General features: G+C 38.6%; 5 protein-coding genes and 1 non-coding gene across 6 annotated transcripts in view; 4 read left to right on the top strand and 2 right to left on the bottom strand.

The window, feature by feature from the left end:
- LOC124312357 (collagen alpha-1(I) chain-like) overlaps positions 1-12700 on the top strand; it is a 1404094-nt gene that overhangs the window by 1187648 nt on the left and 203746 nt on the right. The window lies entirely within an intron of this gene.
- Trnad-guc lies at positions 2920-2991 on the top strand. The gene has a single exon. It is a non-coding gene; the product is annotated as a tRNA-Asp (tRNA).
- Positions 4398-6964, top strand: LOC124312323 (angiotensin-converting enzyme 2-like). Its single transcript, XM_046776805.1, has 9 exons — positions 4398-4523; positions 4603-4753; positions 4834-5028; positions 5105-5853; positions 5926-6041; positions 6105-6249; positions 6316-6540; positions 6611-6797; positions 6861-6964. Exons 1-9 carry the CDS (start codon positions 4456-4458, stop codon positions 6870-6872), a joined length of 1848 nt encoding a protein of 615 aa, XP_046632761.1. The 5' UTR covers positions 4398-4455; the 3' UTR covers positions 6873-6964.
- On the bottom strand, positions 6912-8959 carry LOC124312388 (centrosomal protein of 128 kDa-like). Its single transcript, XM_046776894.1, has 8 exons — positions 8662-8959; positions 8452-8590; positions 8204-8379; positions 7963-8142; positions 7653-7888; positions 7403-7585; positions 7158-7320; positions 6912-7091 (listed from the first exon to the last, which is right to left on the bottom strand). Exons 1-8 carry the CDS (start codon positions 8836-8838, stop codon positions 7011-7013), a joined length of 1335 nt encoding a protein of 444 aa, XP_046632850.1. The 5' UTR covers positions 8839-8959; the 3' UTR covers positions 6912-7010.
- LOC124312465 (neuralized-like protein 2) lies at positions 9102-10124 on the bottom strand. The gene is made up of 3 exons (XM_046776987.1): positions 9864-10124; positions 9675-9799; positions 9102-9603 (listed from the first exon to the last, which is right to left on the bottom strand). Exons 1-3 carry the CDS (start codon positions 10079-10081, stop codon positions 9302-9304), a joined length of 645 nt encoding a protein of 214 aa, XP_046632943.1. The 5' UTR covers positions 10082-10124; the 3' UTR covers positions 9102-9301.
- Positions 10416-12696, top strand: LOC124312479. Its single transcript, XM_046777005.1, has 5 exons — positions 10416-10523; positions 10862-11153; positions 11217-11487; positions 11551-11565; positions 12078-12696. The coding sequence occupies exons 2-4, from the start codon at positions 10893-10895 to the stop codon at positions 11556-11558; spliced, it is 540 nt and encodes a 179-aa protein (XP_046632961.1). The 5' UTR covers positions 10416-10523; positions 10862-10892; the 3' UTR covers positions 11559-11565; positions 12078-12696.

Here is a 12700-nt window from a genome sequence, read left to right as displayed (position 1 = left end):
TTTCTTAGTGACTTTAGCTGTTCCTCCGCCGTTGGCTGCCGGGACTTTCTCCGCCAACCCACAAGGAACACAACACACAGCATACACAAGCACATATATAATCTAATGGTAGACATCATAAGATATGTAACCCAAAAGCGTCTCTTGTTACGTTCAACTGGACAGCGGAGAAAGGAAACCTATCCCTGAAGGCATGAAAGTGCGTGTTTTTTCGGATTCCCCGTGAGTTATACTTTCCCTAGCAAAAAATAAAAGCGTGTGGATATTTTTTATTCTGCACGATCAGCACAAAGAAAATAAACAAAAAATAAAATGAAGAGAAAATGAAATTAAGGGGAGAGAGCAACGCGGTCCAACAAACTTTTGCTTTCTCCACCGCCATAATATACAAGCGCGTATACGTGTGTAGGTGGGTAGTCTACTGTTACCTTCACGGTTGGTTGTATAGGTGAGCATGTAGAAAACTTTTTTTGTCACGCCATCGCTGCTGAACAATATGAAAATTGACTCGAGTTTGACTCTCTATTGATCTCTCCATCATTTTCCCTATTCAATTCAATTCAATATAATATAGAAGGGGGAAAAACAAACTATATTGCGTCTGGGCCAAAGGCGGAAGTTGCGCGCGTTTTATTATATAAAATTCGAACAAAATGCAAATAATACAACCGAACTTTTGCGCGGAAGGCAGCAGCAGCAGCCACACACTGCTAGCCTACATACACATTTTTGAGGGAAAAACTTGTTATAGGTATACATAAAGGAATGAATAACAAAAGTCGTCTCATCATCACGGGAGGCTATTGCGCTGTTGCTGGCTGTTGCTGAGTGGTGCTCCTAATTTAGCGACACACAAGAGATATGGAGCGAGGTCGCCCAGTCTCGGCGACGATTGCCAACTCGTTAACATTAGATTGCTGGAGGCTGTGTATAAGATTGGACTCCTCATGCCCCATCACGCTCATCATCGCGGATGAGTACACTTTCTTGCTATTCCCCTTCAACAACAAATAATAATAAAAAGATTAACGTCCTAGCTCTTTTCTCCGCGACAAAATAGACGCGGCACAGCAGCAGCTCGAGTTCGACAATAATCGCACACAACTTTCTTACGGTCTCTTATTTTTTTTCTTCAAAGAAATCGTACACTATTTATACACACAGACGTATAGTTTAAGGACACGAACAGCCCCCGCTTGTTGCTGCTGTACATGCTGAACATACATTTGTACCGTGGTATAGAAAATACGATATCAACAAGAGAGTGTGCAGTGTACTCGAATCAGCAAACGCTGATGTCGTCACTCGGTTGATTTCAAACGCTTTCTCTTTTTATCCCGTTTCATTCCCGCGTGAAGGTAAAAGCGTTTTCTACATATGGCGTTGAATTCATCATTTGTTTAGCGCGTTTTTAAAAGGTATTAAACAGCTAGTTGATTTTATCTTTGGGATTAATAATTTTCTATATAAACTATTCATCTTAATAATACCACGTGCCGGTTGTTTATTTCTAACCCTGTCTCGGCATATGTCGATTGAATTAAATGTGTCGCAAGATGTTTTTTGTTTTGAAATAAACAAGATTTATTTTTTTGTTTGGCTTGTCAAATTTTTCCTGGTCATTTCTGCTGTTATTCGAGTACAAGGCCTTGTCAGCGCTGCTGTATAGCAATTAGGCCGACACCGGCTGACACGGCGGAGACTTTCTAAATGACGCAAGTTTTCCTTCCACGTGTCGTCTATTGTTCCGCGTCTTCGCCATCAAGCGTCTTCGTCTCGGTTGCTGGTAGTCGATCGAGAGAAAGGGCAGTTTTGCGCTGATTCATCCGTCATTATTATGAACCTCCGATGTGGGGCATTCCCATTACAATCTTTCGTCGAATTTCACGTAACGATTATTGTTCAATCAGCTCTTATATAGTAAGAAGCTACAGCCGAGGTCAACGACATTTCTCTATCTGCTAAATTGACTTTTGATAATAAAAGTTCTTGACGTGATATAACTTGAACGGTGACATTAAACTACAATCGATAGAAAACATGTGACTGAATGTTTTACCGCTAAATTCGGGAAGCCGGAAATCATAGAGGCGTCAACACTGTGCTTCCGCCTGGGCGTCGCTTTTCAACATCGGCATTCTATACAGAGGTCGGCGGTGATATATATTGATCCTTATGACGACATATGATGTTATCAGAAAATGTCATAACGCTAGTATTACAATTGATTACAATTGATTATTTCACAATATTAATAGATTTGTCTGTCAGATGCTAACCGAAATTCAAGATCATAAAAATTTAATTGACGATTCACATCACGTACTGCGGAGTTGGCATTGACTTTTAAAAGACTCGGTCCACATGAATAATCATCAAATAACACGTAACAAATGGATGCTGTGACGAAATCCATCAGAATTCTGCATCAGCTTCAATCAGGAAAAAGTAGACGGCTAGGATTTGTTATTAGAGTGATTGATGGTTGTGGAGAAATGTTGCTCAATCACTTAATTTAATCGCTGGCTTCATCTAGCATTTATTTACATTGAGAAATGCGGTTGGCGGCGGTTGGGTATCAAATAAATACTATAATTTTTTAAATGTCAATACGCCCATCATAAATCACATAAAAAAATATTTTTTTGTGAATACAACAACACACTCAAAATTAAAAACGTAAAATCAAATGATTCCAAATGGCAGGAAAGTTGTTTAATTTTGAAATGCATTTGCTCAGTCGCTTTTATCCGGGTTTATAGAGTTTAATTTATACCGGGGTTTTTCCCCTCTTCTTTATGACTAAGATGAAATCATTGATTTGTTACAGCATCTGCAGAATTAATGTATCTCGGGCCAGTCTCATTAAAAATCTCGACGTATTCGAATTATATGATTTTATTTTCAGATATGGATATATCCTCGATAGTATAGTGGTGAGTATCCCCGCCTGTCACGCGGGAGACCGGGGTTCAATTCCCCGTCGGGGAGGAAAAATCTTTTTGTCAATTTTTCTTTTTTTTTTAAAGATGAACTCTAAACTGATAAAAAAAGAAATGTTTGTTACATTTAAGTAACGGTTTTTTTAATTAAATCCCTACAATGTTGCAATTACTTACAACAATGCCTGATTATTTATTAAAGGTCCTATCATGATTGTAATAAAAAGCTTCATAATATTTTTATTCCACAACGTTATTTTTTTAAAGACATATCCTGGTGGTCATAGTTGCCGATTATAACTATAATATTTGTTTTACATCAATTATCATAATCATATAAATTTTCCCTTCAGTGTAAATAAGGCCATTTCTCCACCCAATCACTCATGCGCACTCACATGTAATTTGAAAATCGTTGGTACTCCAATGCTAATTCTACAATTCACACAGTCAAGATCAGTTACTAAATCCTGGGTTAATTGTTAATTCATTAAAAAAAGATCGTTGACAAGGTGAGACAAAATTACGAATAAAATTACATTAGGCGACCGCACGAAATTTTTTATTGTGGTTCCTTTTTTAAAATGAAGACTAAAAAGCGCATTTGCATTGTTCGGTAAATTGAAAGTCTGACCTAAATAGATAAAATATACTCTAGCTATGGATCACTCGGTTATGTTGTACTGAAAATTTTTTTAAAATATATTTTTAAACCCATTTTGAGAGAGGACTCTATCACCATATCCATACAGAGTTAAGCGAAAATCCCGTATTTTTTTTTAAATAAAAAATTTAGATTGTTGTTGAAGGACTGTCCACTCTTCGAATACCCTCCTAATCGTCATTTTACGACAAAAGCCGCTATATAAATTTAAAAAGACCGCCCATCCCCGCGTGAATCAGATTAAAAGTTGTATAAACGATCTTTTTTTTTCTTTAAAAAAGAAAAAAGCGGTAAATTTACAACTTTATTGCAGCGCCTTAGGGCAAACTGTATTGTACGGTATGTAAAAAGGTTGTCAAGTTCGTGATTTCGTCCCCTGACGTTTGATGCCCTCGTTAAAAAGAAGCCTCGATCGGGTCAACGATAGCGTTTTTTAACCTTCCACCCTGGGACATGATCTGTTTGTTGTTTCGTTTCAGTCCCATATTTTGGCAGTTAAATGAATTTTTCTGGTTTGGCGTCTATAGCCGTAGCCGCAATCCTGTTCAAACCAGTTTTAAAAATTGTGTTCTGCTGCTGCTGCACTACTATTCTAATATTTTTCACGTCTTTATAGAAGTGAGGAAAAAAAAATCAATGCATTAAATGACGTCATACAATGGATCGGTCAGTCAACTGCAGCTCATTTATTGCGTTGTTGTATTTCTTGACGTCATCATATCCATTCCGATCTGACCCGGTCAAGGTGTTCACGGGTTCGTTCATCCCATACATGCAGACTATAGTTAACTTATAGTTGTACAGGTGGACTACAACCTGCCACTAGAGTGTGTCTCAGACGGTCGACGAATGAACTCCTTTCTTTGGATACTCTTGGCTCTTTTCTTCGCATCTGTGTTTTCACCGGCGTTCTCCAGGTAAAATTTACTTTTAAAATAATAATAACCGCGATTTAGTCTTTAGTTGATTCTTTTTAATTCGTGTTAATTGATGTAGAAGGACGCTAGTTGGAACCAACAAGGATGAAGCTCAGGCTCGAGCATTCCTGGAAAAGTACAGCGAAGAATACAGTAAACTGGTGACTGAGAGCACCAGAGCCAGTTGGAACTATGAAACAAATTTGACAGATCACAATGCAGCCATTGTGGTACGTAGCGTATAATTCATGAAATCTGAATTTGTTTCATCTTAAACTTTTGTTACATGACTTTTTGTGTGTGTGTGCAGGAAGAAGTGAGCACTCGTGTGTCAGCTTACAGCGACGCAGCCAACAGCCAAGCGTCTTTGTTTGACGTTTCCTCATTCTCGTACGATACCCGCCGGCTGCTGGACAATGTCGGCTCTTTAAGTCTAAGCCCTGAGGAGATGACAGATTTGTATCAAACCCTAAATCAGATGAGTCGCATTTACGGCAGCCACAAGGTGCGTCAATCAAGTTTTGAAAATAATGATAAAATAAAAATGTTTTATAAATGAAAAGATTTTACTTGTTTGACAGGTGTGCAAAGGCGAGAAATGCTATTCACTAGAACCCGAGCTAACCCAATTGATGTCCTCTTCCACCAACGCCACTGAGCGATTGTGGGCATGGCAACAATGGCACGAGGGCGTTGGACGAGCCATTCGACCCCTTTACGTCAAGTACGTCGACCTGGAAAATCGGCACGCCCGTTTGAATGGCTACGAGGACTACGGCGATCAATGGCGACAAAAATACGAAACCAAACAACTGGAATCGATTGTCCAGCAGCTCTACAAGCAAGTCGAGCCGCTCTATCGCCAGCTTCACGCTTACGTCCGTCGGAAACTCTACGAGACTTACGGTGCCGGCGTCGTTGATATCACGGGACCGCTGCCCGCCCATTTGGTCGGTGACATGTGGGGGCGATTCTGGTCGGATCTGGGCGACATCGTCCAGCCGTTTAAAAACAAATCGTCCGTCGATCCCACGCCGGCCATGATGGCGCAGAACTTCACGGTCCGTCGAATGTTCGAAATGGGCAGCGATTTCTTCGTTTCCATGGGACTGAAACCGGTCCCGGAAACTTTCTTTAATTTCTCGATGCTGGAGAAACCTAGCGATCGCGAAGTGGTGTGTCACGCGACGGCTTGGGATTTTAACGACGGCCAAGACTTTCGCATCCGGATGTGCGCAGGCGTTTCCTTTAGCGATTTCCTCACCGTCCACCACGAACTGGGCCACACTCAATATCAGATGCAATATGCCCATCTACCCTACGGATACAGGTTTTAATTACAATTTTAGATGAATTCCTTAATATTGGAATTCATCGACTTCTGAATTTGATTTGAATGTAGGGACGGAGCCAACGATGGATTTCACGAAGCTATTGGAGAATTGATGTCGATGAGTGTTGCCACTACGAAGCACCTTCAGTCCGTCGGCCTCTTGGAAGCGCTGGAAGACGATCCAGGTTAATCGTTAATAAATTTGAGTTTCACAACGACTATAATGATTGATTACCCAATTGCTGCAGAAGTGGAAATTAACTTTCTAATGCAACAAGCGCTATCGTCCGTTTCTACTCTTCCATTTCACTTGGTGCAGGACACCTGGCGATGGAAACTTTTCAGGGGGGAAATCCCGGAAGAAGAATGGAATCGAGCATACTGGAAAGAAAAGTAAAATTCTTAATCACTTATGCCAATGGACTGGAATGAAAATTTAAAAAAATATTTTTCTTGCAGGATTGAAACTGTTGGTGTTGCTCCGCCTTTGCCGCGCGACGATCCTCAGGATCTCGATCCCGTAGCACTGTACCATGTTTCAGGAGATTTCGACATGATCCGCTACTTCACTCGAACCGTCATGCAGTTTCAGTTTGCCGAGGCTCTTTGCAATGTTTCCGGTCACGTCGGTCCACTACACAAATGCGACTTCTACAATTCAACGGAAGCGGGAACAGCATTAGCGTAATTAAAATACCAATTATTTAAAATTCCACCTAAAAAAGGAATCAAATTAAAAGATGAAATGTTGCAGGAAAATGTTGAGCATGGGGTCGTCAAAGCCTTGGCCTGACGCGATGGAGACGCTGACTGGACAACGCGAAATGTCTGCGCAACCTTTATTAAACTACTTCCGTCCGCTTGAAGAATGGCTTGAAAAGGAAAACGCCCGGAATGGAGAGATGATAGGATGGAAGATTTCGCCGAGCTCCGCCGTTACAGTAATTCCTACACCGCCTCTTATAATTGGCTTCATGAGCTCATGCCTTGCTTTCATATTGCAGATTAAAATTTAGAGCGAGTGTGGATCCCGTTATTGACATGAAAAGAAATTACTCGGTTGATAAATGTAATTGTGATTTCAATAAAGAACCAAACGTTGAACGAGGTACAAGTTGAGATGATTACAGTGTTTGCTCTTAAGTTAAGTTACACTAGAACTGTGGGCACATTCCTATAACGAATTTTTCAATTTCTTCGAATCGCTGAACGTACTTGAAATTAATTTCTTCGACCTGTAAAAACAAGAAAAATCAATGACAAAAAGTAAATGAATGAATGCGGAGTAAGTCAAATTATACGTTTTGCTGATGCTTGCGATGAATGTCTTCAAATGTAACAGCTCCTTCTTCAAGGACTTTCTGGCCTAACTTCAAGTCTTGTTTCAGCTGCGAAACCGCATTCTCCATAGCTAACACTCTCGCTTGCTGCTGCGTTTTGCGGCTCTCGTCTTCGCTCGTGCATCTAATAAAATGAATTTCACATTATAGTCTTAGTATTGATGCAATTTTCAACGGGAAATAAAATTCAACTACAGAAATTATACTTTTTCATTTCCAATCGCGTTTTTTCAAGCAGGCCACTAAGCTGTTCCATCTTCTGTTCCATTTCATCCAACATCCTTTTCTTGCTTTCAATTATACTTTTATCTTTCTTGAATTGAGTTTCCAGGATTTGATTCTCTTCTTCCACCCGTCGATTATCAGCATCGGCTTTCTGCCACTCTTGTCTGCAAAAAAAAAATATTTAATTCATTCAACAGAATGAATAAACAATATGCAGAAATATGTTTTTACTTTATTTTGGATTCCCTGGCTTTGACTTGAACTATACGTTGGTGTGTTTCTTGATGCTCATGAAGTTGCATGGTGCGATCCTGTATCTGCTGTTCAAGAACCGGTAATCGGCTTTTAAGACATGTAAAATCCGACTCGATGTTTTCTTTGTCAGCCTTGCTTTTTTCAAATTCGGCTTCCAAGCCTTCTGGATCAAGAACAACTTCTTCTTCGGCCCGCTCTTTCTCGATTTCAATCTTTGGTAAAAGTTTGCAAAGTAGATAGTATCCATTGCCAGTAAACATTGGCGTGCTTTAGAATGATAAATTACCTGTTTTAGAGTGTTGGTTTCTTGCTCCAGTTTTGCATGGGTACTTCGAATTCTCTTTGTGATTTCATCCATTTCCACTTCCTCCTTTTTAACAATGGCCTCAATTTTTAAATATTTTTCCTTCCGATTAACGACGAGCTTTCGAAATTCAGCAACCATAATCTTCTTTTCTTCTTCACCCTAAAAATATAAAAATTTTTTACAACATTGAAGAAGATGGAAAAAAGGTTAAACTTCAAACCTGTTTGCATTTGTCCAAATGACGCTCCTTGTCAACCAAAAGTTTTTCATTCTGCAATGTTTTATTTTTGAGGCATTGGATTTCAGCTTCTATGTCTTCTTTGTTATTTTCTTCAGCCTCAAAGTATGCGAGGAAGTTTACTAAGCCCAACAATACTTCCCTCATCATGTTTGATGCTAGAAACAGAGAATTGGGTAAAACAAATAAACAACCACAAGGCAACTCGATAGAAATCAATGTGAATTTACTTGGTTTGAGTATGTCTATGTATTTAAAGTTGCTGTATCCTAATCTCTTGAGAATGCAATTGATTTCTCGGTAAAGAGCCAATGGGCCTTCCAAATGTATGAACATCTCTGGGTTTCTTGAAAATTCACTCAAATTCATCTATTTGACAACAGGATAAAAATTTAGAAGATTCCAAAAAGTAATAAATGTGCAAAAACAAAATAACTCACCGAGGGTAGCTGGTAATTGCAACTAAGGAATCCTTTAAGGAATTTGCTCAACACATCTCGGAATTTTTCACCACAAGGTCTACGTACGTCCAAGGCCGTAAAAGAATATTCAGGCCAACAGCTGTTTATACAATTCACAATACGAACAACATCTTCATCTTGTCTCTCGGAATTCATTTCCCTTGTTTTGTTAATTGATGACGGATATTGATTAACTCGTATTTATCAGTCAAAGGCTTTCTCACTCTGCTTGTGAGTTGTGAAATGAGACAGACGCATTTGTCGTTATTTTTCAAATTGAAAGTTAAGGTACAACGTTGCCAAATTTGATGTACGCATTTCTTGGAAAAATAAAAAAAATGCTAGTTTTTATTTTTTATGCTCATAAATCATAATGGGAAATAACTAAAAATATATTGTTAATTAATAAAAAAAAAATATTTAAAATATAAATTATTTATTAATGATTGAACAAATCTGAAATTATTTGTAAGCACATCTTAATATTTGTACAGTAACAGGCCTAACAGCAGTATTTGTATCACATACAAATACCAAAGTAAACAAACAGAAATTAGAATTGGAATACAAACACAATCAACAAAAATGTAACATGGGATTCCAAGTTCCAACAATGTGCTCACCTATACAAAAGAAAATCTTTCAGAAATTTGGGGAGTGGTAGAGAACCAACAGCTTTTTGTGCAATGTTCTGCATTATGGCTGCTTTACAAGCAGTCTGAAGAGATGTGACTTCGTGCATTTGCCTAATCTGAATTTCTTTGGTAGTTCCATAAATATCAGCAACCACATACAGAGGCTTGGAATGATATGGGATATCCGACTCTACAACACCCCTATCCACTCCATCAACTATCAAGTGCAGATGGGCGAATAAATCATTGTATGGTTTGTATTGCAGGCCAATTAAACTTCCAACCTCTAAATAAATGTATATTTTTAATTACACCCAACACATCCAAAAATCATATTTAAATTTTATTTGTATGTACCTGATGGTAGCCTGACTTCAGAATCTTCATTCCCCGGTTTAAATATAGAGAATACCCAGGTCTGACCAAGGGGTAGTAGATCAAAGGAGATTAGAGGCAGATCGAAAAATGTATTAGGGTCCAATCTGAAAATGAAAAAAAAAATTACTGTATAGTTAAACATAAACCAAAATATTCACGCTAACTTACTGTGTCAGTCCTAAACGAAGGTGCCCATTCCAACCCAACTCGGTTTGAGTTATTTTAACGAAAAATACCTCTCCCGGTTTAAGTGATCTTTCACTAAAAACCAGACCGTTGGCAAAACTTGCTTTACGATATGCAACCGTGTTGTTCTCACCTAAAACAATATTTGATCCATGATGAGAGTGAAATCTAACACAACTTGTCATTTGTGCAAAGGCCATGATTTTGTGACTTCTGCTTTTTAAAGGCCGGGAATCCCCTTTTCAGAGCCATGGACTGCTATAACTTAAGGACGGGATAGACCGCTTTGATGACGACGATCCTATGTCGACAATGTAGATTTTTATGGATATTTAAGATTCAGCATTAAAAAATAGCTATTCACTTTTGTGATGGTACTATACTTAAAATTAATAGTTAACGAGATATTTCAGTATTTGTTTCAGGAAAATTTGAACAAGGAGAAACATCAGCGCCATCTAGGATAGAACAAGTAAAGCTCTTGCAAATTTGTAACAGATGACGCTGGGAAGATGTCCGGCCCACGATTTAAGATTTCGACTTTTTGAGATCGTTCGTTTTTTTAAAATTGTCAGTTTTCAGTTCAATGTTGTCACGATACGCCTCCAAACTCCAACATTTTTCTCGGACATGTGCTAAGCGGTGAATATGCTTTTTTAAGAGAAACTTTCTCGTTCTAATCTAAACTTAGAGTACTGGTATCATTTTTATGTACAATAATTTTATTGCATTTCGTAAAATCCGAATCTTTCGATCAAATGGATGTAGGACGTTCAGGCCCCGGCGATGTGATAAGGGACAGTTACTTGATATGACTTGTGACGTTAGCTAACTAATAGAAGTCTAGCTTAATATGTAATTCCTCTCACACTGAAGTAATCATTCTTATCTGCATAAATTTTGTCACAAAATGATATTTTAATAGTAACATAAATTTATTAATTTAGTCTCCATGTTTGAAAATTTTTTATTCGCTGCAGGTAACAAGCGGAACACCACAATTTGTAAAGGATGGCAAATGTTGAAGGTGGAAGACTTCAGCAAATATCACAAAATATGCAAGAGGTACACACCGTCTTAGAAGAAGGATTTTCTCATGCCTGCCAAAGCACTTCTGTGAAGGATCACCTATTAAAAGCTGTGAGGCTTAAGAATAAAGAGGTGGGAGTTGACTTTGCATTTGGTGAAAAACTGTTGCTTCCTGATGCAAAAACTTTGAATCCTTTGAAAGTTGAAAATCTTGGAGATATCTCGATTCCAGTATCTGTTCAGGTATAGGCTGTATGTTTTAGATACCTAACAAGAAAGGTTTTTCTAATAATTTAAATGGAACAGGATATTCAAAGGCTGAAAGAAATATCTGAAGGATCTTGTTATGGAAAACAACTGAACAAGATTTTGGACACCTCAAAACGGCTGGCCTTGGAAATTAATTCTTCAAAACTTACCTCTACAATTTCTGATGACCTCAAGTTACCTTCACTGGCAATTCAACATCTTGGCCTGCCCTCTGAATTGATGGGTGTTCAAGCAAAGCTTCAGCAATTGATTTTGTATGAATCTGGCGGTCATTACCACCGAACCATGGAATACGAAAAAGAATATGGTGGGTTATTTTTATAGTTTGGTATAAATATGTATGTGTACTATACTGACCTCATTTCTTTAGGCTGCTAAGGTTCGTTTGGTACTATGATTCTTCAATTACCCGTAAAAGGCGGGCATGAAGGCGGACGTTTTAAGGTGGAACATGGAGGAAAAGAAAAAGTGTATGAAAACCACAAGGACAGCGATCGATGTTTTTATGTTTCGCTATTTTACGAAAACTGCGAACATTCAATGGAACCCGTAATCAGTGGGGCCAAAATAACGCTCGTTTTTAACCTTGTTTGGGCTAATGCCCAAAATATGATTCCGAAAGATTTTCCTCTCTTTCTAACCAAGCTGAAAGGGATAAAGGAATCGCTCTCATCTTGGATGCCTCATAGATTAAAAGTGCGAAAAAGCCAAGCTGAAGTCCAAGCTAAAGTCCAAGCTAAAGTCCAAGCTAAAGTCCAAGCTAAAGTCCAAGCTAAAGTCCAAGCTAAAGTCCAAGCTAAAGTCCAAGCTAAAGTCCAAGCTAAAGTCCAAGCTAAAGTCCAAGCTGAAGTCAAAGCTGAAGTCCAAGCTGAGTATTTCAATAGATCTCATTCAGAAGATAGTGTGAAAAATCAAGAGGAAGAGGAAGAGGACTGTTGGGATAGCTCTAGTGGATCTTCCTCGGAACATTTTTCGGACTTCGGAGTTCTAGAAGATCTCTTGTATTTTGTTCTCGAAGAAACCTACGACGAAAATTACTTTGGATTTCGTCGACTTCGAGGAAAAGATCGGGATGCAGCTCAACTTTTTCAGTGTTGTGGATTTCTTGACGTACATTTAGCTGTGGTTACGGAAACCGTTACAACTATACGTGCTGTAACACATTCTGATTGGTGTAGTTGCCACGACTACGAGAAAATGAAATCTTCTAACAAAATTTCGCGATGGTTGGATTCAGAAGATACACCGAGGAAGTTGAGTATTTATATAAATTAGAAGGAGCAATGTGTTGGACCTTGTAGGGAGCTTGCGACATCAAACAGCAAAAAGATTGACTCGAAAGATAGACATTATAGGTGTGGTAAAGAGTGTTATGACACGGGGGAAACAACCATTAGCGAAGAATATATCCATCACTTCATTTTGGTTATTTGGCCCAAGCGTGAATCGTCTCGGATGTATTGTCGATATGGTCTTCTTTCACTATTGCAAGAATTGGAATTCAAAAGTTCAACTAGATG

This window comes from Daphnia pulicaria, chromosome 8 (genome assembly GCF_021234035.1).
Source record: "Daphnia pulicaria isolate SC F1-1A chromosome 8, SC_F0-13Bv2, whole genome shotgun sequence".
Classification (NCBI taxonomy): Eukaryota; Metazoa; Arthropoda; class Branchiopoda; order Diplostraca; family Daphniidae; genus Daphnia; species Daphnia pulicaria.
Note: the sequence above shows the minus strand (reverse complement) of the source record. Positions and strands in the feature narration are given on the sequence as shown.

What these genes read in the sequence shown, in the direction of transcription:
- LOC124312323 (XM_046776805.1), top strand. Translation starts at nt 4,456, where the DNA reads ATGAACTCCTTTCTTTGGATACTCTTGGCTCTTTTCTTCGCATCTGTG. An exon ending in TTTTCACCGGCGTTCTCCAG is followed by an intron (nt 4,524 to 4,602) that starts GTAAAATTTACT and finishes TAATTGATGTAG; the next exon opens with AAGGACGCTAGTTGGAACCA. An exon ending in GAAGCGGGAACAGCATTAGC is followed by an intron (nt 6,541 to 6,610) that starts GTAATTAAAATA and finishes GAAATGTTGCAG; the next exon opens with GAAAATGTTGAGCATGGGGT.
- LOC124312479 (XM_046777005.1), top strand. Translation starts at nt 10,893, where the DNA reads ATGGCAAATGTTGAAGGTGGAAGACTTCAGCAAATATCACAAAATATG. An exon ending in CGATTCCAGTATCTGTTCAG is followed by an intron (nt 11,154 to 11,216) that starts GTATAGGCTGTA and finishes TAAATGGAACAG; the next exon opens with GATATTCAAAGGCTGAAAGA.
- LOC124312388 (XM_046776894.1), bottom strand. Translation starts at nt 8,838, where the DNA reads ATGAATTCCGAGAGACAAGATGAAGATGTTGTTCGTATTGTGAATTGT. An exon ending in GCCAGGGAATCCAAAATAAA is followed by an intron (nt 7,586 to 7,652) that starts GTAAAAACATAT and finishes TTTTTTTTGCAG; the next exon opens with ACAAGAGTGGCAGAAAGCCG. An exon ending in ACGCGATTGGAAATGAAAAA is followed by an intron (nt 7,321 to 7,402) that starts GTATAATTTCTG and finishes TCATTTTATTAG; the next exon opens with ATGCACGAGCGAAGACGAGA.
- LOC124312465 (XM_046776987.1), bottom strand. Translation starts at nt 10,081, where the DNA reads ATGGCCTTTGCACAAATGACAAGTTGTGTTAGATTTCACTCTCATCAT. An exon ending in CTTCGTTTAGGACTGACACA is followed by an intron (nt 9,800 to 9,863) that starts GTAAGTTAGCGT and finishes TTTCATTTTCAG; the next exon opens with ATTGGACCCTAATACATTTT. An exon ending in TGAAGTCAGGCTACCATCAG is followed by an intron (nt 9,604 to 9,674) that starts GTACATACAAAT and finishes ACATTTATTTAG; the next exon opens with AGGTTGGAAGTTTAATTGGC.